The following is a 24580-nucleotide window of genomic DNA, read 5'->3' on the forward strand; positions in this document are numbered from 1 at the left end:
GCTCTTCCTTGCTTGAAGCTCTACCGTGTGAATGATGCAAGTGCAGTGGGAGCAAGGGAATTTAATATACTGGGTAGGGAGTGATTGGAGTGTTGGGCCATGGAATCTGAACTGCAGAGAAAGAAGGTAAAAAAGAGCTAGGAGAAAGTTGGCATTCCCAACACTCATGTGTTGGGAATAAATGAGAAAAGTGGAAATACATGAATGCGATCAGAGAATGGAATATCTCATTTTATAATTTCAGAGGTGGGGGTGTTTTGGGGACCACAAAGTCCAAGATGTAGTCATTGGAGTGGGTGGTTGTAGCGAAGAGCAGGAGAGAGTCATTAGGGATGAAAAAGTCATAGATATTTTATGGCTTGAGATGCAAATGTCGAAGCTTTCACTGAGGTTTTTCTAGTTGATGTTTCCACCAGATAGTGAGTAAAATAAACACAAGTTTACAGATAATGAACTCACACTTTGCATTCATGCATTCATTCATTTGCTCATTCATTCATCCATTCCCTCTTACTTAGAACCTGATCGTAAGCTGTAAGTACAATGACTGAAGCAGACACATCTAGGCTTTCATGAAACATACAAATTTGTGTAAGAGGCAGACATTAAACAAGTCATATATAACTATAAGTTGTGAAGAGTGCCAAAGGGAAAGATAGATTGAGAAATAAGTGGTGATGGATTTTGGGAATAGCTATTTAAGTGGGTGCCATTTCATCAAAGCTGTATTGGGAATACATTTTTTGTATTGAAACTTTATTGCTTTTGTTTCTCTATTATTGTTTAAAACTGACATAGAGGCACGGATGAGCAAACTTGCCTTTCATTGGTTGTTCATGGGTTACAGTAGCCCCAAGGTGCAGTTTGGGAGTACAATCAGAAGGTGCTCATTGTCATGGAGTAGGTCTGAGAAGTGTGTGTTCCTTCCATGATGGACTTGAGATCCAGTTGAGTCAGTTGTGAGATAAAGGCAGAGGTTAACTAAAGATTCATTTGGGTGAGGAACGTTGTCATGAGGCTCTGCTTGCATATCCAGGGAGCCTGTGGTTCCTAAACTGTCCTGTAATTACAAATAATTTTTAAGTGGAAAATGTGTAGCATATGCATCCAAGAAAACTCCATGTTATTTCTTGAATTCTCTAAAGTAAGTACAAATTTCACCAGTGGGTAAAAAAAAAAAAAAATCCTATTTTATTCTTATAATGGGAAAATTAAAACATAATTCACTATGATAGACTCAGCAATATTTCTAAAATGTCAAAGATCTAGACCAGCAAGGCAATTTGACTTTTAGTTATATATAACACACATCCAAGGTCTACTATATGATTTGTATTTGAGCATCAAAAGGTGTCATAAATACATGGCTACTTTAATAAATCTAGAAAACATTTCTGTCATGTGAAAAAAAATCCAAGTTTTATTTTTCATCCTTACTATATTTTAAAGAGCTATAGTTCCTGCTTTTGTGGTAAGTCTTGGTTGAAGATTTTTTAATACTGTAAGTAACTGAGAAATAAAGTTTTATAATATAGCTCTTTATTTGATTTTTCTACTGCAAATTCATTACTTTGCTCATTTAATCTTATTTTTGTCATTCTTGCTACTATTTGAAATTCTGCTGAAATAAACTTCTTAATACAAATGTTCACCACTTTCTATTTATAACCAAGACTTATACATATTGAAAAAAAGATGTTTGTATTCCTCCATTCAAAGACTATATATTATGTGCCCCTTATGTGCCCAGTAGTAGTCTTAGGTTGGGGAAAGAAAAGTGAACAAAATAGACAAAATATATGGTTTCATTTACCTCCTTTTATGGTGTGGGGAGACAGACAATAAATATAACAAATATATAAATTATATTTTTGCATTAAAAGTTGATGAGTTGGGTGCCTGGGTGGCTCAGTTGGTTAAGCATCTGCCTTCGGCTCAGGTCACAATCCCTGGGTCCTGGAATCGAGTCCTGTGTCCGGCTCCCTGCTCAGTGGGGAGTCTGCTTCTCCCTCTCCCTCTGCCCCTCCCCCTCCTCTCTCTCTCTCTCAAATAAATAAATAAAATCTTTAAAAAAAAGGTGATGAGTCATATAGAGCAAAACATGTATCAAGATACGTGGAAACATATAGTTTATTACAGAAATGCTTTTTATGACAGAGGCCAAACTATAGTAATTGTAAAGCTTATAGAAGTCTTTTTTTTTTAATATTTATTTAGAGAGAGAGAGTGCAGGGAGGAGGGGCAGAGGGTGAGGGAGAGAGAGTCCCAGGAAGACTCCATGCTGAGCACGGAGCCCGACGCAGGGCTCGATCTTACAACCCTGAGATCAGGACCTGAGCTGAAACCAAGAGTCAGATGCTGAACCGATTGCGCCACCCAGGTACCCCTAATGCTTATAGAACTTTTAATGGAAAATCAGAGTTACAATATATAATTATTCAATTTTATTAATAATTGATGTCATTTATTGATGAAACACTTTGTTGGACACTTTCATATAGCAAACTAATTTAATTCCCTATACAACTTCATGAGGTAGAATTTGTTACTTCAGCTATACATATGAGAAAACTCTGCTGTAGAGAGATAAAACAACTCACCCCCATGGATGAAACCAGAAAGTGGCAGTCAGAATTCAAATGCAGATTTCGGATCCCTGGTCTTCCTCTGTTCTTCCTCCACATTGCTGCATCTAACACTTCAGGTTGTTTATTATAACACTCTGTCCTTTGCTTTATCTAATGTGGTATAAGAGTTTCAGATTTTGAAGTCTTTCCAATAAAAATAATAAGTGTTCGGTTTTTTTAAGATTTATTTATTTGAGAGAGAGAGTGTGAAAGTGCAAATGGGATGGGGGGGGGAGAGAGGGAGAGGGACAGCAAGAGAATCTTAAACAGACTCCCGGATGTGCACGGAGCCCCGATGCGGGGCTCCATCCCATGACCCTGAGATCACAACCCTGAGATCATGACCTGAGCTGAAATCAAGAGTCTAATGCTTAACTGACTGTGCCACCCAGGCTCCCCAAACGTGTTCAGTTTTAAAATAACTTTCACAGGGACACCTGGGTGGTAAAGTCAGTTAAGAGTCCTATTCTTTATTTCTGCTCAGGTTGTGATCTCAGGGTCATGATCTCCAGGTCGAGAGATTGAGCCCCATGTCGGGCTCCCTGACGAGCATGGAGTCTGCTTAAGACTCTTTCTCCCTCTCGCTCTGCCCCTTCCCCCCTCTCAAATAAATCAATAAAATCTTTTTAAAAACTAAAATAACTTTCATATAGTCTGCAAAGTGATTTCTGAGGGACAATTTTTCAGCTCTTTCTAGAAGAAGGGAGAGAGAGAAATGACTTGGGAGTTCAGAATGTTAACATCCAGTAACACTCATTCTTTCCTAAGGTCTTCTCTGCAGGGCTGTGAGTCTCAAGTTAAGTTATTGTAATGATGGCCAGGTTAAATTCTTCCACTAAAAATACATCTTTAGAATTGTAGGAGTAATCAAGAGCTCTCATTTCCCAAAGTGCTGCTTCTGGCATTTGATAATCCCACATTTATTGGTGCGGTTGACATAATTATTCACGTAGATTTTATTTCACGTATGCAGTGTGTGCACCTGTTGTTGGACCAGTTAAAAGTGTTCTTTTCCCTTGGTCTTGGGCCATTTTGCTGATACAGTGTGTTATAAATATGACAAGGACAGGAGCAGTTTGTATTACAGGATAATACAACATAATTTGACCGACAAGCTCACTTCCCATTATTCTCTGTAGTCTGAGATGCAAGTTAAAATGTCAGTCTATGTTGTAAAGGTTATTAGAAAATATGGCCAATAATTATACTTTATTTGCAATATGCTCTATGTAGGATACACTGGTAAGAGCTACATTGCTCTTGCTTAAACTCATCATGGCCAGGGTAGGGGGAGGAGGGATGTATCTTTCAAAATAATAACATAAAGTTTGAAAACACACTCTCCTCATGTGAAATCACTGCTCTACTTGAGCCAGCTGTAATAGAGAGGAGCATCCTGTGATTACGAAAGAAAATAATGTGAGAAGGGAATTCTGGCACTGTGCATTTCGCCTGAGTGACACTGATATATTTGGAAGCATCTGTCTTCCCTTGCACCTAGATGCATGTTTCTTTATTTTGGCCTCCTGTGGGTTACTAGTTCCTCTAAGTCCTGTGTACAGAGGCTCAACCTGTTTTTGACTTCAAAGACTCTTTCTCATAAGTTTATTGTGACAAACAATGTGATATTGGCTGGGAAATCATGTCCCAGTTTGCAGTTAAATTTTTGAGTTTAAAAAGTTTCCTTAACAATCAATCAATCAATCATTTCATTATCAATAAAACACGACATCCTTTAACAAGGGAAAATATCTAATTAATCATATTTGCCCAAAGTGCCACACAGGGGAGGTGTGATTAGCTAGTGTTCTATTCCTTTCTATTAAATCCATCACACACATATTAAACGCCTATGTTACCATGTGCCAGGCAGAGCTTAGACTCAGAAAGAGTTTTTTCTGACTCTTTGCTCTTTATATTATTATTTAAAAAACACATATATAGGGGTGCCTGGGTGACTCAGTCAGCTAAGTGTCTAACTCTTGGTTTTGGCTGAGGTCATAATCTCAGGGTCCTGAGATCGCACCTCGAATTGGGCTCCCTGCTTGCTGGGGAGTCTGCTTGAGATTCTCACCTTCTGCCCCTTCCCCCACTTATGTGTGCACTCTGTCTCTCAAGTAAATAAATAAATCTTTAAAAAAACCATAGGGGTGCCTAGGTGGCTCAGTCAGTTAGGCATCTGCCTTCAGCTCAGGTCAGGATCTCAGGGTCCTTGGACTGAGCCCCGCATCAGACTCTCTGCTCAGCGGGGAGTCTGCTTCTCCCTCTCACTCTCCCTCTGTGTTTTCCCTCTCTCTCTCAAATAAATAAAATCTTAAAAAAAAAACCCACATATATAGTATTTCCCATATACCAGGTCCAAGGTCACACAAAGAGTGTCGGTGGAACCAGAGGATTCAAAGCCGGCAGTCTCTCCAGAGTTTGTGTGCTCCTGCACGGCACTCTGCTTTGTCTATTCATTTACAGATGGCAATAATTTGTATGCAATGAAAACTAGGATATGGTTCCTGACCTCAGAGGGTTTGTAATCGAAATCTGTTTCTTCTTTCTTTCCACCCATATCTTCAAAGATCTGGATAGAGCACTGTGGCTCATTAATTTTGTAGATATCTTCATTTATTAAACATGTACTATGCATACATGTGTACCGCCTGTTAAGGAGCTCACATCAGGGAGAGATGCACACTTCCTCTCATAAGTGCTAATGGGAGGGTGTATTTCAATGAAAACTTTCCAAAAGAGGTGATGTTTGATTTGGAGCTAGTCAGATGGACGAAACAGAGAGAGAGAAGAAGGAATTTTAGGTAGAAGGCACAGGGGGATGTATATGAAAGAACAGGATGGGATCAGGAATGGGAATGATTAAGATTGTGATATGACCAGAGAAGAAAGACAGGGTTTAAGTTTGAATGGCCTTGTGCTCTTTGATGAAGATTTGGAATGGATTCTATCAGTAATGGGAAGTAATGAAGAAATTTAAGTAGTGAAAAGACATGGTCCATATATTTTAGATCCATAAAGCGAACAGTTGGACTCAGAGGTACCACTGTGAATTATTTGGATTCCCAGTTTTGTTTTTTTATCTCTTTTCCCTCATCATCCTCCCCCAACTCCTTTGTCTCCTCCTCTTTGACCTCCCAGTCTTTGCTCATTGTAACCCCCATCCAATCTCATCGCTCCTGGCAACAAAAAATGTCTACTTTATGAAGGTTTAATCTCAAGTTTTCAGGAAAATACCCAATGTCAGCTATTATACCGTATAATGAACTCAAATATCAGCATTCTTTCTACTTGTCAATTTGAAAATTCCCTTTTGTTAGTGGAATTTCAAACATTGGTGTGAGAAAGAGGAATATTTATTTGGAGGAGCAATAAACTATGGAGGGAAGAACCTGAAATTATGATATTCTTCTTCGCGGACAGGGAGCCACCCTGCCACACTGAGATGTATTCCAATTTTGCTGCATCGTGATCGAGCAGCATTATGTATCTCCAAAGAGCTTGGAGCTTGCTTTGCAGCTCTCCCTGTTCCTGAACACGTCCTGCTAGCACAAAATCCATCCTTTCTGAGTCGATTTCCTCTCCTGTGTTTACCTAAAAAGCACTGTTAGAAGATAATGCATCTGGAAATATTTTATATAAGCACAATGCAGATGAAAGGCATTGGTATTAATTTATATTTTCAGCTAGAGTTGAGCTCCGTATTTCTATGTAATAGTATTCCTCTAGGACCTCTATATTTTAATGGCCTAAAATTTTCATCTCTGTAATAGTGAGAAAAATTCAGTCCACCTTCAGTTCTTGCCTGTGAGGTCGCCTTTGTCCTTGTCAGCCTTTCAGAGAGTCTGTCTTTCATTTCCAGAGAAAAACTGACAGGATAACTTTTGGAATGGCCCTTGCATTTGCATTAATGATGTCCTTCAAGGGCAGTGTGCTACTTCCTACTCTTGAATTTTTATGTCTCCTTTCTTTCTTGTTTTTTTTGTTTGTTTGTTTTTGTTTTTGTTTTTTGTTTTTTAGATGGAGAAATCAGTAGAGACACACTTTGGCAGCCATGACAGAAGGGCCATACTCTACAGGCCTCCTTCCTTCAGCAAAACAGAGCTTCTGCTCCACCAGCACCTTCTCACTCAGCATCGCTATACGGTTGTCATCGCTGAAGAAAGGATCGGTGCTGGCCTTGGGCTGGGGCTGCTAGAAAAAGGTCAGAATAAGAAGTAAATACCCAAGTTGCTTGATATATAATGTGAAACACTTTCTAGAGTGTGCTACATTCTTTCCCTAAAGAAATTTATAAAAACAAATTTTTAGCCATGATCAACTTTCTTGTATCAAAGAAAACTTGTCTCCTTTTTTTTCTTGCTTCCTCTCAATTTTTCTTTAGCTATATTTCTTTATTCCTGAAATTATTTTGTTTATATTTTTGTAGCATTTGGAGTTGCATAGTTCATATTTAAATGCTACATAAAAAATGTTTATGTTTATGAGCCTGAATACATGTTCTGCCCAGCACCAAACTGCTCCATATTTTAAGAAAATTGCCACTTCATCTGACTGCAAGTAGAATGTGCTGAAAATTGTTTCGAGAAGCCAGCTTAAATGTGATTCACAGATTGGCTCTAAAATGTGAAAGAAGTATGGATATTTATCACACAAACTATTACTAGTCAAGTACTTTTATTTCTATCATTTGAAGTGAGAAATAAAAGACAAGTTTTTAAACATTAGGGTATTTGAAAAGAAAGTTGAGGAAATGATGAGGGTCAAAAAGGGCAGTAACAATAACAGCTAACGTTTCCTGAGCAGATACACTCCACCTTGCTCTTTCAAGAGCTAGCTGATGCCGCTGAATGAATGAGGTGAGGGGAACAATTAGCCACAATTCCCCTTCACCATGTTCACCTTTCACCGCACTGGCTGTAAAGGTATAAGCCACTTAGCTAGCAAAGCTTTTGGAGGATAGGGCCCAGAAAGATACACTTTGATGAAAACAAAGGTTCTAAAAACCTGCCGAGTATGGGCCATGAGGACAGGTCTTCAGGAACACCATTTGCTGGGCCCTGTCCCCTGGGAGTCCTATGGTAATCTAGAGTGCTGGGCTTCTGGAAGCAAATGAGAAAAACCAAAGGGCAGGTGAAAGTTCTGGAATATCAAAGAGGGCTGAAAATGAATTTTGGAAACTGCATTGTGCTTGGTTCTATTAAGAAGGACCAATTGAGAGTTCTGGAGCATCCGTAAATGGTATTGTCAGAAAAACCATTTATCCATGTTAAGGAAAGATATAAAATGTTGAGTCTCCCTCTCATCCCGTAAAGCATCTTAGCCCATCCCTGAAGTAGGTGATTTCGTGATGACACACCGCTGGTGTCCGAAATTGCTGTGTTCTTCTGCCTCCCTGAAGCTGCTCCTGACTGTGCAGGGGCAGAAGGTTGGTTCTTCGTGCATTTCAACTTCAGTTCAGTTCCAATTTTCAATTCTGTCCAGTTGCAATTCAGAAGGAATACGTCTGCTCTCTCCCTTAATGTCCTTGGGTCAGTTTTACGAGGAGGATGACTTTGCATCTTCCAAATATCAAGAACAGTGCAAAGACAGCCTGAAGGCAATAAACTCTGGCAGCCAAAGCAGCTGCTGGGCCCAGCATAAGATAACGAGATGGGTGTCACCAGACTTTGTCAGTGTAAATGCTGATTTGGCTCACTTACCCCATATTCCCTCAGCTTGTAAAACATCCACTTCCTCATTCTTTCTTGGTTTCTTCGACTCCATATAATAAGATATTCCTGGATAAGGCCTCAAGAAGGGTAGCAATTTCAAGAGTATGCAAAATTGACTTTTGGTTTTTCATCTAATTTTGTAGTTTTCACTGTGAGGGCAACCTCAAATACCTGAAATAAAAAAGTTCTGTGACCATAATCTAACATTTCCTTGATTTTCTAACATATAGGAAAAAAATCACTTTTTTATTGCAGTTTATTTCCATGGCCACAGATTTAATCTCTAAATTGTGTTTGCATTGAGGCACTCACTATAAAAATATTTTCTAAAGATTTGATTCTTGTCAAATTCGTTTTTCTTTAGTTTCCCATAATCACCTCATGCTTACTTTACCATACATATGGCAGCAGAAAGTATGATGCTATATTTGCTCATTTAAACTTAATTTCTCCATGGTGAGCATCTTGGGGGAAATGGAAGCAATTCAGAATGATCGGGAGACCTACCCCTCCTATCTTTAACTTTGCTGTTGCAGCTTCTGCTCTCTGCTAAACTGAAATTTGAAACTACTACATCAAAAAAAAAAAAAAAATAGGTACTAACACAAATGTTACTAAGTGCCCAGGAGCAGATTTGAGACATTTATAAAATACATGCTTGGTTGGAGGAAAATAAATACAAAATAATATTTTCCTATTCTACCTATCCATTTTACCTGCTTTTCTCTCCTCTTCTGATCTGACCCCAATCAGTTCTGCTGACCTTTTTCTATGCCATTGTTTGAAGCACCAGCGGCCTCTTTCCAGCCTGGAGCTACTTTTTTTTTTTTTCTTTTTTAAACCTTTAAGGCCAGAAATGGATAAAAATCAAAAAAATAAAAGGGTCATAGCCAGGCAAAATTCCACTATTAAGGATAATCTGTTTTTGTAGAATAACATTTGGGCTTTATATTTTATTCAGCTTTCCTACTACTTATTTAGTAAATATTCCTTGAAAGGAAAAGTAAACAGTCTCGGGTTCTAAGTTAGAATGTGGGCATTATGTTTTTTTCCCTGGTTAATTCCATTCTAGTGATTTAACAGAAGTCCGTGGCTCTATCCCGAAAGCCAGTAGGGCTGAGGATATGCAACTTTAAGCAAGTTAGGTTCTTTTAGCTCTGGTTCTCTTATCTGTTAAAGGCAATAATGATATTGCTTCATGGTAGTATGTGGTGAGAATTTAATCACTTTGTCCACCCCATCAGAGTTCTGGGAGGAGACAACGTAAAGCCCAGCCACTATTTTTTAATTCAATAGTCTGGGAGTGGGGCCCGGAAATTTATATGTTAAAAACAGACACATATGATTCTGATATATATCCCACTGGGGCACACTATCCTAAGGGATATACTATTGGTTCAAGACATAGCGATCTCTAGACTTAATTCTGGGAATAAAACAATGCAAAAGTCTGCTTGCTATAACGCCAATGTACTACTTAAGTATTAACTGTATAGGTATTTATAAGCATTTAATCTTTAAGCTGATTTAGAAAACAGTAAGAGGACAATTGTCTTTACAGATTTAGGCCTATAAAACTTAGCAGCATGTAAGACATATACTTTGTCGTCCTTCAGTCTCTTGCTTTGGAAAAAATATATCTTATGTCCCTGCATTTGTAAGAACATATAATTCTCTAGAGAAAAAGATAGAAGCACCCATCAATCATTGCCCTTCCTAGTATCTAGATACTACTTAGTAAATCAGTGCTTTAGTACATGGAATAGTATAGTAGCCTAAAAGAAAGTAGATATTTTCCGAAAATCTTAACCTATTCCCATGGTAACATCTAAGTAGTATGTCGTCCGTGAGACTCTGTCTCAGTAGGTTGTACCATTGGATCAGAATTATTTCTGTATACTTGAAGAGTAGTGCATATTTATCAGTTTTCTGTTCACTTCTGAATACACCTTGCAATTCTAAATTAAATGTATTATATAGTCCCTGTGAAAAACAAATGCCAACTCGCTACAGAATTGGTCATTCTTATGGTTTCAAATTGCTCTTGTTTTTGTAACATGGGGGTTCTACATGGAATGTTTTTTTGAAGAAACACAAAAAGTGGAAGACTATATCAATTTTCTGGCCAGGGGTTGGCAAACGATTGCCCGCTGGTATGGCTCTTATGGCCTAAACATTTATTGGTCCCTTAACAGAAAAAGTTTGCTGACCCATGTAGCTAGATTAATTCTATGTCATCTGATCCCATCCCAAGCTGATGGTTAAACTCTAGGACTGAGACAGTTTAGTTTTGTAACTTATACCAAACCTCATTTGAAAAGGATTTGATGGTTTACAATAAAACATATAATAATAACATTACTAAAATGGAAATATAAAGTTAGGGCTCAGTCTGGATATTCCTCTTAGTTACCATAATTGAAGCTTAATTTTGGCTTGAGCCTGCAAATACCGAGAGCAACAAGGAAAAGAATGGAAATTTTACTCTCAGAAAGAAGGGAACATGACGTTCCTTCCCCTAACCACCCACATGCACAAGCAGTATATTTAAAACAAGTTTCTTGAAGGGATTAGTAAGTAAACAAACCTAAGTTATGTAATGGGTCAGGAGGCAGATGAAGTGGATGTCATATCTTAGTTCATACAGCAACCTTCCAACAGGAGCTGAGAGCATAACATTACAGCACGGTATGACCAAGGCATTTCTAGGAAGGGCTAGAGTTAATATGGTGATAGCATTTATTGATATTTGTATTGATATTAAACTTGATATATTGTGTTCTGGAGAATGCTATTTTAAATAATGTTGCTTCACGGTTTTTTCCCTCCCTAATAAGGACACTGTAATTTATCTAGCTGTGTTCTTGGGAAGCACTATTAAAAGATATAGTTAATAGAGCGAGAGATACAGATCATTACTTAATGTTGTGGAAAATAGATTAGAGAAGAAAAAACCTATTTCCTTCCCTGCTTATAATTTAATAGTTTTCTATCCTCCTATACTTTTATTTACATTCACTTTCACTCTCAAAAATGTCCAACACATCCATGTACCATTTGAAATTTAGTTTAATTTTGAAGGTTTATTTATAATGGCTACTTGCCAAAAACTGTTTCTGGGGTTTGTATGGAAAAGAAGCAACTACTACAGATCAAGCTTAACTTTTGTGATGGAAAGCATATTTCAGTTTTTTTTTCTTTAGTTTATTTGTATTCAAGAAGAACCTATAAGGAAGTTGAGATTTAAATTTCCCATAAGTAAGAAGAACTTAACCACAATAATTGCTTTCTTGGGGAGGTAGTAGACTGTGGTAATTAAAAAGAATAAGCTTTGGAGTAAGATCAAACCTGGGTTGAGTTTTAGTGTTACCTTTAATGGTTATATAACCTTCGACAAGTTACTTAACCTCTCAAAGCCCTAGTTTTCTCTGGGAATTGATTGTTTTGGATTGTTCTATGAATGCCACATTATGGGCACTCCAGGAATGGGAGATAATATCATTACTTCTGTCAAGAACTAATTCCAGAAAGGAGATTATGGAGATTCCTTTCTGGGGAGGTACACTTAAAATGGGTTCTATATGAAGAACATAGGGGTGCTGCCAATGGATATTTTGTGATAAATGAACTTGATAGGTGCTTTCAAGGCCCTCTTTATCAACCTACATGTTCCCATTGAAAGGCCTGGGTTGTAAACCGTCCTGAAATTCCAACACATAGTCTCCTGGACCATTCCCTTGGGAAAGACCCCTCATTAAGAAAAAAATCTATGAGTTCCTTGAGGTCAGGGACCATGTCTGTTCGTCTTATCATTTAAAACCATGCCGTCCACCTAGAGGCACACAATGAATATTTATTGAATACAGCTGAATGCATGAATAAATGAAGATAACATAGTGTACCAATATTTGAGCCCCCCCTTTTTTTTAATTTGACAGAGAGACAGCCAGAGAGGGAACACAAACAGGGGGAGTGGGAGAGGGAGAGGGAGAAATAGGCTTCCTGCTGAGCCAGGAGCCCGATGCTGGACTCGATCCCAGCACCCTGGGATCATAACCTGAGCCGAAGGCAGACACTTAATGGCTGAGCCACCCAGGTGCCCCAATATTTGAGCCCCTTAAATAGTGAAGTACCTCAGAAAATTCACATTAAAACTTAATTGATAAGCCTTCTATTTTTATGTAACTTTATAGGTACACTGATATTCTACCTATGCTCAGATCTGTTCTTATATAAAGGTAATTCAACTACAACTATGGTAGTATATAGGGCTGTTATTACCTGTTGGGGCTTTTAGTGCTTGTGTCCATTTTTCAGAGTTCTTTTCTTCTTTTGCTTTTAAGACTCCTCTGTCACATTTACCAGTGTTACTGTCTGTTGATTTTGGAGGAGGATGGATGAGTTTAGTTCTAGGCATATTTAGTCTCAGGTGCCTTGAGCTTTTCATCTGAATGCATTTACCAAAAACTGAAGAAAACAAGAGAGGCCAGGGCAGAAGATGAGAATTTGTGAGTTATCTGCCTAACGGTGATGACTGATTCACTGAGGGTTTAATATCCCATAAAACAATGAAACACATAGCATTACCTAACAAAATGCTGTCCAATAAAGGACACGTGAAAGTAAGCATATAGCTTTTGTGGCTTGTGGACATAGAAAGCATTTAGGGTCAAGCACCCATCTTGTGATTTAGGTCCCATTTGTGTCCTTTACAGTACGCTCTCTACTTCTTTGCATAGAATAGTGTAAAATATTCATCTTTATGTTCTTCCAATCCCTTGCTTTGGAAAAATATATCATATGACCCAGGGATTTTATAACATACACCTTCTCTACAGAAAAAGATAGAATCAGCATCAAATTATTCTCTGTCAAATCACCCAGGTCCTATTTAGTAAATCATTGTTTTAGTTCATAGAATGGAGTAGGGGCCTAAGAGAGAATAAATATTTTCCAAAAGTTTTTAACTTGCTCCCAGGGTAGAATCTAAGTAATATATGGTCCAAGAGACTCTGACACATAGTATATTTTATCATTGGGTGAGAATTATTTACGTATACTTGAAGAGGGCATATTTTTGCCGTTGCAGCCAAAACCAGCTCTGCAGCAGGCACAAGAAAATGGATGGTTCCAATTGCAAACAATGTTTCTGGGAGGCCCTGAAAGTAGTTGGACCAATATTTTTGTGCACCCACTGTTTAACGGGACACTTGGGTACAAGATTTATTTGTGGTAACTCTAGAAGACATAACCAGGGCCAATTTAAGGATGAACATTTTATCAGTCAGAGTTACCCAGCAGGGGAAATGCCCATTTCAGAACCTAGGAGGTGTTGTTGGCGTGGCATCAAGTCAGGGGTGCTCCCGAGCACTTGATTTATTACTCAGGAGAATGAGTAAAATCACTACCCAAGTCTTTTTCAGGTCGGCACTGTAACCTCTATACGCACAGAATGATGGAAAGTAAGACGAGGTTTTAAACCTCATCATTCCGGCGCCTGGGTGGCTCAGATGGTTAAGCGTCTGCCTTCACCTCAGGTCATGATCCCAGCTTCCTGGGATCGAGTCCCACATCGGGCTCCCTGCTCAGCAAGGAGCCTGCTTCTCCCTCTGCCTCTCTCTCTCTGTCTCTTCTGAATAAATAAATAAAATCTTTTAAAAAAATAAATAAACCTCATCATTCTAGGGATTCCTTTTCTTTAGTCTTTTTAGTCTCACATCCAAGGGCAGAAGAGAGGAATGGTGAGCAAAGGAGTGGAGGAACATTGGTCTGGAGGCAAAACCCAGGGCGATTCCCCTTTGGCTAGTAGTGCGTGTTGATAGCAGATGCGTCTACTGATCCTTGAAAACTAGAGAGCTTAATGAACTGCTCCTCTCCCTCCTTCCTGTCTGCAGCCTCACACCAGCACCCCTGCTGCTTCCCTGAGTTTAATATGCTCTATGATTACTTAGCAGGAAGACGAAAGAGTAAAGGTCACATTAAAGAGGCACAGTGTGTTTTGCCTTGTCCGTATTTCACCAAGAACGCCTTTGACATACATTTTTTATTATGCAAGGAATGAATAGGTTTTGGGTGATATCAGAAGTGCTTCTGTGCCTTTAGTTAATCAAACTGGGGAGAAAAGAAAAAAGGAAATTGAATCAAAGAAACTTGCTGGTCTGCACCCATTCTATTTTATTGTAGTATGACAGGCGGTAATTGTGTGTTCAGGTTTATTGTTATTTTCCTCCGTGCTTATAGAATTACTGATGTATTTACGACCAAACAGAATTTGTTCTTTAATTGGCACACTAGAGCTCAAGGAATGTTTATTTAACCTTAACTCAGTTGGGCTGTTTATACTACAGAGACCCGAGTTCAATTTACTTTAGTTTTTGAAAAAAGCTTTCTTATTTATAAAAGTTGAGCTTCAAGTGACCTCCCCATTCTGATGTTTCCTTTACCCTCCACTGTGCAAAGAGAACAAAAAGCCAGTGTCTCATTTTTACTCCAAAGAAACTAAACTTGCTTCCTTAAGTGGGTTGGTTCTTACCATTGAAAATGGTAACCAGATGTTTACTGAAATCCCCAGCATTTCTCATTCAAGCCTAGCTTCCTTCTAATCGTTTGATCTTTTTAAGTTTCATAGAAACCAGATTGGGTATTTAAGTTTTCCAAAGCCGGGAAATGTTTAATATAGCTTTGAAGATCCTTTCTCTGAACTCTTTCTTTAAATGCCCTTTCTGCTACTTTTATTTTTTTTAAAGTTACAGCATTAATCTTTTTTATTTTACCATATTACAAATAACATACTATTGTTTGGCTTAGTGTGAAGGGAAAAAATCTTGCAGGTTTTTTTTTCCCTTGGCAGATACATATGGTTGCTTTTGTAGAACAACAAAAAACTACATGTCACGTAGTTTGCCTCAGTTACAAAATTAATAGCCAAATTCAGTGGTCGGTTAAAATATTTCATTTCAGACACCAGGTAATATGGATTCCCTCTGATCTTTTTAGATCAGTGGTTCTCAAACTTGGCTGTCCATGGAAATCCTCTGAAGAGCTTTAAACTCCTGCTTCCTAGTTTCTAGGTGCAGATGTTCTGATTTAGTGGATCTAGAGTTTAAAATCTCCAGGTGATTCTAAAGTACAGGTAAATTTGAGAACTTTGGTTGATGTTCTATGTTGTTTTCATCTCAAATTAATTTTTATAAGTACAGTTGGCCTTTGAACAACACAGATTTGAACCATGTGGGTCCACTTATACACGGATTTCTTACAGAACAGTCCTATAAATGTATTTGCTCTTCCTTATGACTTTCTTAATAATATTTCTTTTCTCTAGCTTGCATTATTATAACAATACAGTGTATAATACTTGGAACATACAAAATATATATTAGTTGACTATTCATGTTATTGGTAAGGCTTTTGATCAACAGTAGGCTATGAGTAGTTAAGTTTGGGGGGAGTTGAAAGTTTTATACAGATTTTCTACTCTACAGGAGTTGGTATCCCCTCACCCCTGCATTGTTCAAGGGTCAACTGGAATTTATTTCATGTCATTGTTCTTTTCATATTTCTTTAGAATTAAAGACTTTTTTCTTTCAGAAATTAGACATTTTGTTGGTTTTGCCATAGACTAAACTATGCTTCGAATGACAGATTTAATTTGTAAAAATAAATAATATTCATATTATATTTAGATTAAGGAAAGACTCCAGGAAAGAAAAACAAACTGTTTCATATGGGACTTTTCAAGTGACAGAGTGTGTGGATTAACTACAGGGAGTTTGGGGACTCCAGATATGGTGTGTTTACTATACTAGTGTATTATCAGATTTAGATGCTTGAAATATTTTTTTTTTTAGATTTTATTTATTTATTTGAGAGAGAGAATGAGATAGAGAGCACGAGAGGGAAGAGAGTCAGAGGGAGAAGCAGACTCCCTGCTGAGCAGGGAGCCCGATGCGGGACTCGATCCCGGGACCCCAGGATCATGACCTGAGCTGAAGGCAGTCGCTTAACCAACTGAGCCACCCAGGCACCCATTAGATGCTTGAAATATTTTAGATGGTTCCCTCAATTTGGGAGGAGTTTGGGAGCATCTATCCACATTTTCGAGACTGCCTCTTCATTTTTTACCACTTTTGCTTTCTACTCTCCATTTTATAATTATTGTAAACCTCCCCAGTCACTTCCCTTTGAGACTTGACTTTCCCTCCGGAGAATTAATTAACTAATTAGTTAAACATTATTCATTAATATTTCCCTTTGGATATTCTCTATGATCTTTCATCTTCCTTTTAGCTAAAGTTGCTTCTTCCTAACAGCATCTCTTTGTGGATGTCTAGACATCCAAGACTCAAGAAAAAGTATATTTTCCTCAGTAATCTCTCTCTGATTAAGCCTCAATAATCTGACTCGCCCCTCTCTTAAAATAACTTTTTTTCGGAGTTTACCAAGAAACTCCTTTTTTTTTACAAAACATAGTCACTATATTTGTGATTGCATTATTTTTGGTATGAGAGCAGATTTGAGCCTGAGTAGAATATCAGTGTTCTTCAAAAGTTATGTAATAATTTTTTAAAAACTGAAATTAAGCTTTAATGTGAGGTAATTTCTCAATTTCCTTAATCTTACTTAACAGTGATTCCCAAACTTGGTGAAATGTGTGAATCAGTGGAATAAACACCTGTCCTAGCAATGTCTAGGTCCCATGGGGTATAGAATTTTCTTACAAACTCTTTTCTCCCTTAACTTCCTTAATGCTGCCCTCTCCTGCTTCTCCAACCCTTCTGACCCTTCTTCTTTATGATCTTCCTCCAAACATGGACATTCTCTCCAAGACACTTATCTGCAGTCTTCTTTTTTTCCCCTATCTTGATATTTCCTCAAGATATTTTTCTACTCTGCAGGTTCAATAATCTCCTCTGGAGAACAGATTGGTGGCAGCCAGAAGTGGTGTTGGGGGGAGGGGGCTGGGCTAAATGGATGAAGGTGGCCAAAAGGTACCCACTCCCAGTTAGAAATAAGTTCTAGGGGGGCGCCTGGGTGGCTCAGTTGGTTAAGTGTCTGTGTCTTCGGCTTGGGTCATGATCTCAGGGTCCTGGGATGGAGTCCTGCATCAGGCTCCTTGCTCAGCAGGAGCCTGCTTCTCCCTCTCCCTCTGCCCCTCCCCCCACTTGTGTGCTCTCTCTCTCAAATAAATAAATTATTTTTTTTTAAGATTTTATTTATTTATTTGACAGAGAGAGACACAGCAAGAGAGGGAACACAAGCAGGGGGAGTGGGAGAGGGAGAAGCAGGCTCCCCGCTGAGCAGGGAGCCCGATGCGAGACTCTATCCCAGGACCCTGGGATCATGACCTGAGCTGAAAGCAGACGCTTAATGACTGAGCCACCCAGCCGCCCCTAAATAAATTCTTTTAAAAAAGAAATAAGTTCTAGGGATGCCATGTACAGCATGGTGACTATAGTTAATAACACTGTATTTTATGTTTAAAGTTGCTAAGAGAGTAAATGGTAAAAGTTCTCCACATACACATACACACACACACACAAATTTGTAACTATGTGGTGATGAATGTTAACTAGACTTACTGTGGTGGTCATTTTACAATATATGCATATATTGAATCATTATGTGGTGCACCTGAATCTAATATAATGTTATATGCAATTATATCTCACTAAAAAAAAAATCTCCTCTGTAGATATAACCTCTGCATAATGTTGAATCCTAATTTGTCTTCTGTAAGCAGAGTTTTTAGAGTCTTGATTCTCAGGTACCTGATAGATGTTTTGATTTGTGTGTCCCACTGTCTCAACATGTAGCAAACTACACTTGTCTTCTTCCACCCCAGTAACGTCTGTGGTTCTGCCAGCCATGTTTCTCTTGTGAGTACTGCATTCCCTCAGTCTCTCATGTGCTAAAGCTCATCTTCAGGTTCTCCCTCTTCTTCAGCTGCAGCACACATTAGGCATCTGGGCCATGGCTCCACATTTTGGGCCTCTCATGCTATCACAATGGCAACTAAATACTCGCCCAGGGGCTGGTCTCTGCTTTTGACAGTACACCCCCACCACGACTGCTAGTTTAATATTACACAAACATGGCTCTGCTTACATCACTTCCCTATGCAGAAGTCTTCAGTGACATCTCATTTCCTCCTAATCAGAAGAGGTATTTCTTGGCACGGCATTCAAAGCTTCCCATGCCGGCTGTAGCATGATTCTCAGGCTTGGCTTCACACCCGAATGATTCAGGGATCTTAACAAAAGTCTATGCCCAGGCCCCACTTCTGAAAATTATATCAGAATTTTAGAGGAGGAGAATGAACCTGGATATCACTCTTTTTTTACAGGACTCCTAAGTGATAGTAATGTGTGGGCTCCCTGCTATTGGCCTACTCACCTTTGCCTGATCACATTTCAAAACTTTGTGATTTGCATTGCTACTGAGGTTTTTGGCTCCGAGGATTCCTTCCTGTCTGCCATTTCTTAAAATCTAAATTAATTTGTAAGTTTACCCATGAATTTCCCTCAAAGTAGAAATAGTAAACAAGTTATCTGAGACCTCATCACACATGATTCAAACATCTCTGAGGCCTAGAGTATGTTTTGTGTTATATATTTTTATATTTTTTATTGTGTTCATCTCGTCTCGCCTTCTATATTATAAACTTCTTGTAAAGCAAGGAATGTTTTATTCATCTGTTCATTCTGCATAAGACAGTGTCTTGCATATACCTAGTAGGCACACAATTAAATGAATAAGCAGTTGAAAAAATAAACCTGCAAATATACTAAGAAAATAACTGAATCTTTCCTCGCATATTCAAGCACCATTTGCTTCTTAGAAAACTAGGGAAAAACTATTTAGTGTGAAAGGAAATAGTTGTATGGTAGAGCAAAATGAAATGTGCTCCAGGCTGTGTCTGAGCAAAACCAACTGAAAAACAAAACTCACATACTCTTTGCCCTTAGTGACGAATTCTCTGTAACCTTGTTTCAGAGTTGGTCAAGCCGGTGATGTCTCTGCTTTCAAGGAAAGAATTCCACCAAGAAGTTAATAGTAGTCTTTTAACAGTAATAATAATTCTTTTCAGCTCTGTCTCTAAGGAAAAATATAAAAGTCATATGAGAATCTCATCATCTGTGCAACAAAATGATCTATTTAGAACAGGGAACTTTTAGAATTTAAAAAATCTTGTTTAACATCCCACCTCATTATCAGAGTGACCAAACAAGTGATTAAGGGGTATGAAGGGCAGAGATGACGCTTAGGGTGCCCTGCTTTCCTAATAGCGAGCTCTGTATTTTGTACTTATCAGTAGGTAAAGGGAATCCCTCTCTGGATGGTTGTTTAAAGAGCATAGTTTTGGCAAAGCACAAGCATAGTACCTACTGTTTACTGGGCCCATGATCCTCAAACTTACTATGTATTGGAATTGTCTGGAAGACTTGTTAAGTCACAGATTGCTGAACCCTATTCCCAGTAGATCTGACCCAGTCAGTAACAATGGGGAGGTGTGTTAAGAAATAAGAAATTTCCAGGTAATGCTAATGTGCTGGTCCTGGACCATATGTTGAGACTACTGTGCTGGATACTTCTTTATTACAGTTTTTCTGTGTTTCTTCCAGAAGCACAAAGAAGTTCTGCCTATTTGCTATTTAAGTAGTTAGTGGCCAAATAATTCCCCATTTGCCCTGCCAGGACTCTGAGCCAATCTTCCACATTGGTGAGAAGCCCTGCTCCTGAAATCAAATAGATGCTAAATCCAATAATTATAAGTTGGCATGCAAAGTCTTGGTACATGTTATCTTAATTCTTTATAGTCAAGGCTAGTGGCCCATTTGAATTGATAGCAACAAGCAGCTGCATTTAAACTGTCTTTGGGCATGTTGGGTTTGCTTGAAGATAGTGGGATTGAGGTAAAAACATGAACATATGATTTATCCCAAATGGTAATTCTGTGCCCCCAAGGAGCAGCAAGAAGGTACTAGGGAAAAGAGGAAAGCTGCCTTGGGTTTATTGTCAATGTGAAACTGTGACTAAGTTACCTCATTTCTTCAGAAGCCTTTCATTTTACAGAAGATGAAGATTTTTGGACTAGATAATCTTTAGGATCTATTCCAATTGCAAAATACATAAAAAATACAATAAAGAATGGAGGAGATTACCTATAAGGCCACCCACAAAGACAGTTAATTTTGGGACTTGTTTCTTTATAAGTTTTTTATACGTTTTACACAATTTTCTAGCTTGCTTTTTTAGGATACTATTTATTAGAAACACAGGCCATAACATCTTTGTAAACATTATTTCAGTGGCTACATAAGATTATGTTATGTGGATGTATTTAATGTTTGTTTAATATGATTTTCTTAATACTTTCCACATTGTTAAATATTTATGATGTTGCCAATGTTTTGCTGTGTAAATAATTCTTCTATACAAATTCTTCTATATAAATCTTTGTCTACATTTCTAATTCTTTTCTTAGCACAAATTTCTAAAATTAAAACTGTTGAAAGGAAGAATGAGGGTGCTTTTTGAAGCTCATGATTCATGCTGTCAAAATTCTACCTGAAAAGTTTAAAAGCATTTCCCATTAGACATGCAAAAAAATTCCCATCTCACTAAACCTCACCAATATCAAAACTCTGTCATTTTAATAAGTGAGGTTGTTTTCAGAATGAGAACTTGACCTGTTGTTCTATGGAAGTATGGCATGGAAATCCAAAATCACAGCTGTAGTATAAAACAGATTGTTTCTGTTGGAAATTGGTACTTGCCTCATAGTAAGAATGCTGGGAATGCCAGAAAGGCAGGCACATTCCATGGTAATCTAAAGGCTCATCCAGATAGCCAACATATCAGGAATAATGAGTGTTTGCATTTCCACTGGTTTGTTTGCTCTATTCATTATTTGTCCACTTTTTGGAGAAATAGCATATTAAAGTTTATCAGCAAGACCTTATTTTGTGGGTACCTGAAATCTCTAACTCATAGCTACACAGCATGATTATTGCATGCTGAGACTGATTTTTATTTCTTGTCTTATAGAAAGAAATCCTATTACTTTGTATATTACTCACCAAATACATTGAGTATTTTTAAGGTACTCTTTGTGATACCGAGACATTTTGAATTTTAAAATGATCAAGATCCAGGTTAATTTTCCATACATTTTTGTTTCTGTATAACAGTTAATTGACATTTTATAGTACTATGAAAGATATGTAATGTGTGAAAAGACAAATGTCATTTTTCTTAGAGAATAATATTTCTTTACTTGGCTGTAAGCATGCATATCCTAATTACATTTTTAGAAAATAGTCCCATTTTCTAAGATGTTACATGTTTATGGTAGAATATTTAACCAAATGTTTGCGAATACAAAAAGGAATGTGAAAAATTAAATCCAAATCCCACAACCCAGAGATAACACAGTCAATGTTGTACATGTTTCCAGGCATCTCTCCAAGAACGGCCCAAGCGTGCGCGCGCACACACACACACACACATATACATGAACACACACACTTGCATCTTACCTTTTTGCCTCCTGCCTCTTTATACGATAGCTTATCCCATATGTTTTAACAGATAAAATGTTAATATTCGGATATTCTGATAAAGCTTTGCCGTATCAACATAGGCTTAAAAATTTGAATAGATTTTCCTATCAGTAGTTTTAAGTTTGTCTTTTTTGACTATTAACTAAATGTGCTGTGATATGCACTTTACCTACATTAGCTCATTGAATTCTCACTTCTAGTCCGTAAGGTAGGTATTTCTGGTTCACAAATGAGGAATGAGCAATGCATCTCAGAGCTGGCACAGCTGAGGTTTGGCCCACGACTGTCTCTCTCCAAACCTGAGTCTTTTTTTTTTTTTAAGATTTTATTTATTTGACAGAGAGATAGAGAGCACAAGTAGGCAGAGAGGCAGGCAGAGGGAGAGGAAGAAGCAGGCTCCCCGCCGAGCAGGGAGCCCAATGCGGGGTTCGATCCCAGGACCCTGGGATCATGACCTGAGCCGAAGGCAGCTGCTTAACCAACTGAGATACCCAGGCACCCTACCAAACCTGATTCTATAACCACAATAGCACACTAGTTTCTGCAAAGTGTGTGAAAATTTTTGCTTCATTCTTTTTTAGTATTTTATTATATGGAATACCATGGGATTTTTACAGAGTCCTTCTTGATAGATATTTAGAATTTTGTCAACTAATTGCTATACAATACAACTTTACTATTATATTCATTTATATTACATTTCGGAGATCTAAGTGTAACACTTAATTATTTGGCCGATGGTAAAAATAATAAAACTGTGGTTCTCCCTGCCAAATTTCTCTACAAAAGGATGGTTCCTATTTTGACTTTCATCACCAGTGCTAGTTCGCAATCTTTAAGGGATAGATGTTAAAATGTTTTTTAATCCGATGAGTTAAAAATAACACATCAATTTAATTTTTTACTAAAAAGGAAGTTTTACTTGCACATCAACTGCAAATATTTTTATTATGCTAAATGATGTTTTTTAAACTTCATTTTTATTCATAAAGCTTTTTTATACAAAAAGTTTTTCACTACATGGAACACTACATCAAATGTAATAAGAAGTTTATAAAAGGGTGCCTGGCCAGCTCCTTTGGTAGAGCATGTGACTCTTAATCTCGGGGTTGTAAATTCAAGCCCCAAGTTGGGTGTAGATATTACTGGAAAAGAAAAAAGTTTATAGAAAGCATATCCAAATAGCAAAACAGAGAAGAAAAGATCGTGAAATTCAGAAAAGGTTACAGAAAAAGTTTAAAGTATAAAATATCACTTTACATTCGTAGAATTGGCAAAACCCAAAATTGGTGATATCACTTATTGCTGGTAGGAATTCTGGGAGTGGAAGCTCTCATATCTTCCTTGTGGAAATGTGAAATTTTCTAGTCTTCTTTTGGAAAGCAATCTGGAAAAATCTATAAAATTTAAAATACTTATACTTTTTAAGCCAGCAATATTATTCTTGGGAATCAATTTAATAGAAGTTAAAGCATCAAAACATAATAAAATATGTACATAAATCTTAAAATTAAGAATGTCAATAAAACAAAGAAAATGATTTTAGATAATCAAAATAAAGAAATGAGATTACTATATGAATTTTGAGTAGTAAATAATTAGAGAGAAAAATAGCAAATATGTTCCAAGCATCTCTGGAGAGGTGGAAAATTAATGTTATGAGATAAGAGGAAACTGATTTTGCAGAATTCTGTTAAAATCTATGGGATAAATTATACCTGTTAGATGCATAAGAAGAAGTCACATTGAAAGTATGGTACACTTTAATAATACTTGGCATAGTTGCACATTGACTTAAATATTACTCATCTCATGGATAATAGAATTATTAGCCTCAGGAGACATTTCCAATATCGTCTTGGCTTCTAGGAGCAGGGCCAATTTTCAGAAAATTGTGAAGTGGTTGAAACTTGTCTTAGGTGGTAGACCTGTTAGCCCATTACCAGGTGCCTCCTTACCTAAAGCATCCACTTTAGGGTGCTATAGAGGCTGGCCTAGTCGGTCAGATCTCACCTACCACTTGGGGCTTGTTGCTACTCACTCATGAGAATGTCCATTTCTTCATCATTTGTTCCTATTCTAGCAAATGTACCTTACTGCCAGTGAGAGAAAACTGCTGAGCCTGGTTCTAGATAATATGCATGAATTTTAACAGAAGCCTACCCACTGATGAGGTAGGTCCTCCCTTTTCCTTAGATTGAAGCCACCAATGAGTGTCTGTCCTCCTATGGTAAAAAGGCTTAAGAAACAAAGGGGTAGTAAAGAGTTGGAAAAGAAGATTATTCACTGTGTTTCCTAAATTACACTTATGTCTCTCTACACAGAGCCTTAAATAATAAGCTAGAAGATGTCGTATTTTTTTTCTTGAAAGGTCATCACCTAGATCTGGAAGCCTTAAATAATAAGCTGGAATATGATGTATTTTGTTTCTTGAAAGTTCATCACCTAGATCTGGAATTTATCTGCCTGTGTATACCTTCCACTCACCTATTTATTCATTAAACAAATATTAATATAAAGCTCGTCAAGTACTAGGCACTGTTCTAAGCACTTTATGAATATTAACTCATTTAAGCCTCATAACATTCCCTAAATGTTAGTACTATTATTACAACTACTTTTTGGAATGACCTTGAACAAGTTCATTAGATTATCTATTGCTTGATTTGAAAAT

General features: G+C 37.6%; 1 protein-coding gene and 1 long non-coding RNA gene across 8 annotated transcripts in view; one reads left to right on the top strand and one right to left on the bottom strand.

The window, feature by feature from the left end:
- The window catches only part of CPED1 (cadherin like and PC-esterase domain containing 1), a 268162-nt gene that overhangs the window by 21009 nt on the left and 222573 nt on the right, over nucleotides 1–24580 (top strand). For 3 of the 5 annotated variants that reach the window (XR_012380298.1, XR_012380299.1, XM_025865766.2), the window contains exon 2: nucleotides 6648–6831. The exons of the other annotated variants lie outside the window; for them this stretch is intronic. Coding sequence is in view for 1 of the 3 variants with exons in the window: in XM_025865766.2 (XP_025721551.1) it covers nucleotides 6648–6831 (184 nt within the window). In the remaining 2 variants the exon portion in view is untranslated. The remainder of the gene's footprint in view (nucleotides 1–6647; nucleotides 6832–24580) is intronic. 5 annotated transcript variants of the gene reach the window in all.
- LOC141373899 (uncharacterized) lies at nucleotides 756–18755 on the bottom strand. 3 transcript variants are annotated; one of them, XR_012380302.1, is made up of 5 exons: nucleotides 18737–18755; nucleotides 12623–12808; nucleotides 8330–8512; nucleotides 2601–2738; nucleotides 756–1060 (listed from the first exon to the last, which is right to left on the bottom strand). It is a non-coding gene; the product is annotated as an uncharacterized lncRNA (long non-coding RNA). The 3 variants fall into 3 exon arrangements; XR_012380301.1 differs by lacking the exon at nucleotides 8330–8512; XR_012380303.1 differs by lacking the exons at nucleotides 8330–8512; nucleotides 18737–18755 and adding an exon at nucleotides 18449–18597.

This window comes from Callorhinus ursinus, unplaced genomic scaffold (assembly GCF_003265705.2).
Source record: "Callorhinus ursinus isolate GAN/ISIS: 27379988/994484 unplaced genomic scaffold, GSC_fseal_2.0 scaffold12, whole genome shotgun sequence".
Taxonomy (NCBI): domain Eukaryota; kingdom Metazoa; phylum Chordata; class Mammalia; order Carnivora; family Otariidae; genus Callorhinus; species Callorhinus ursinus.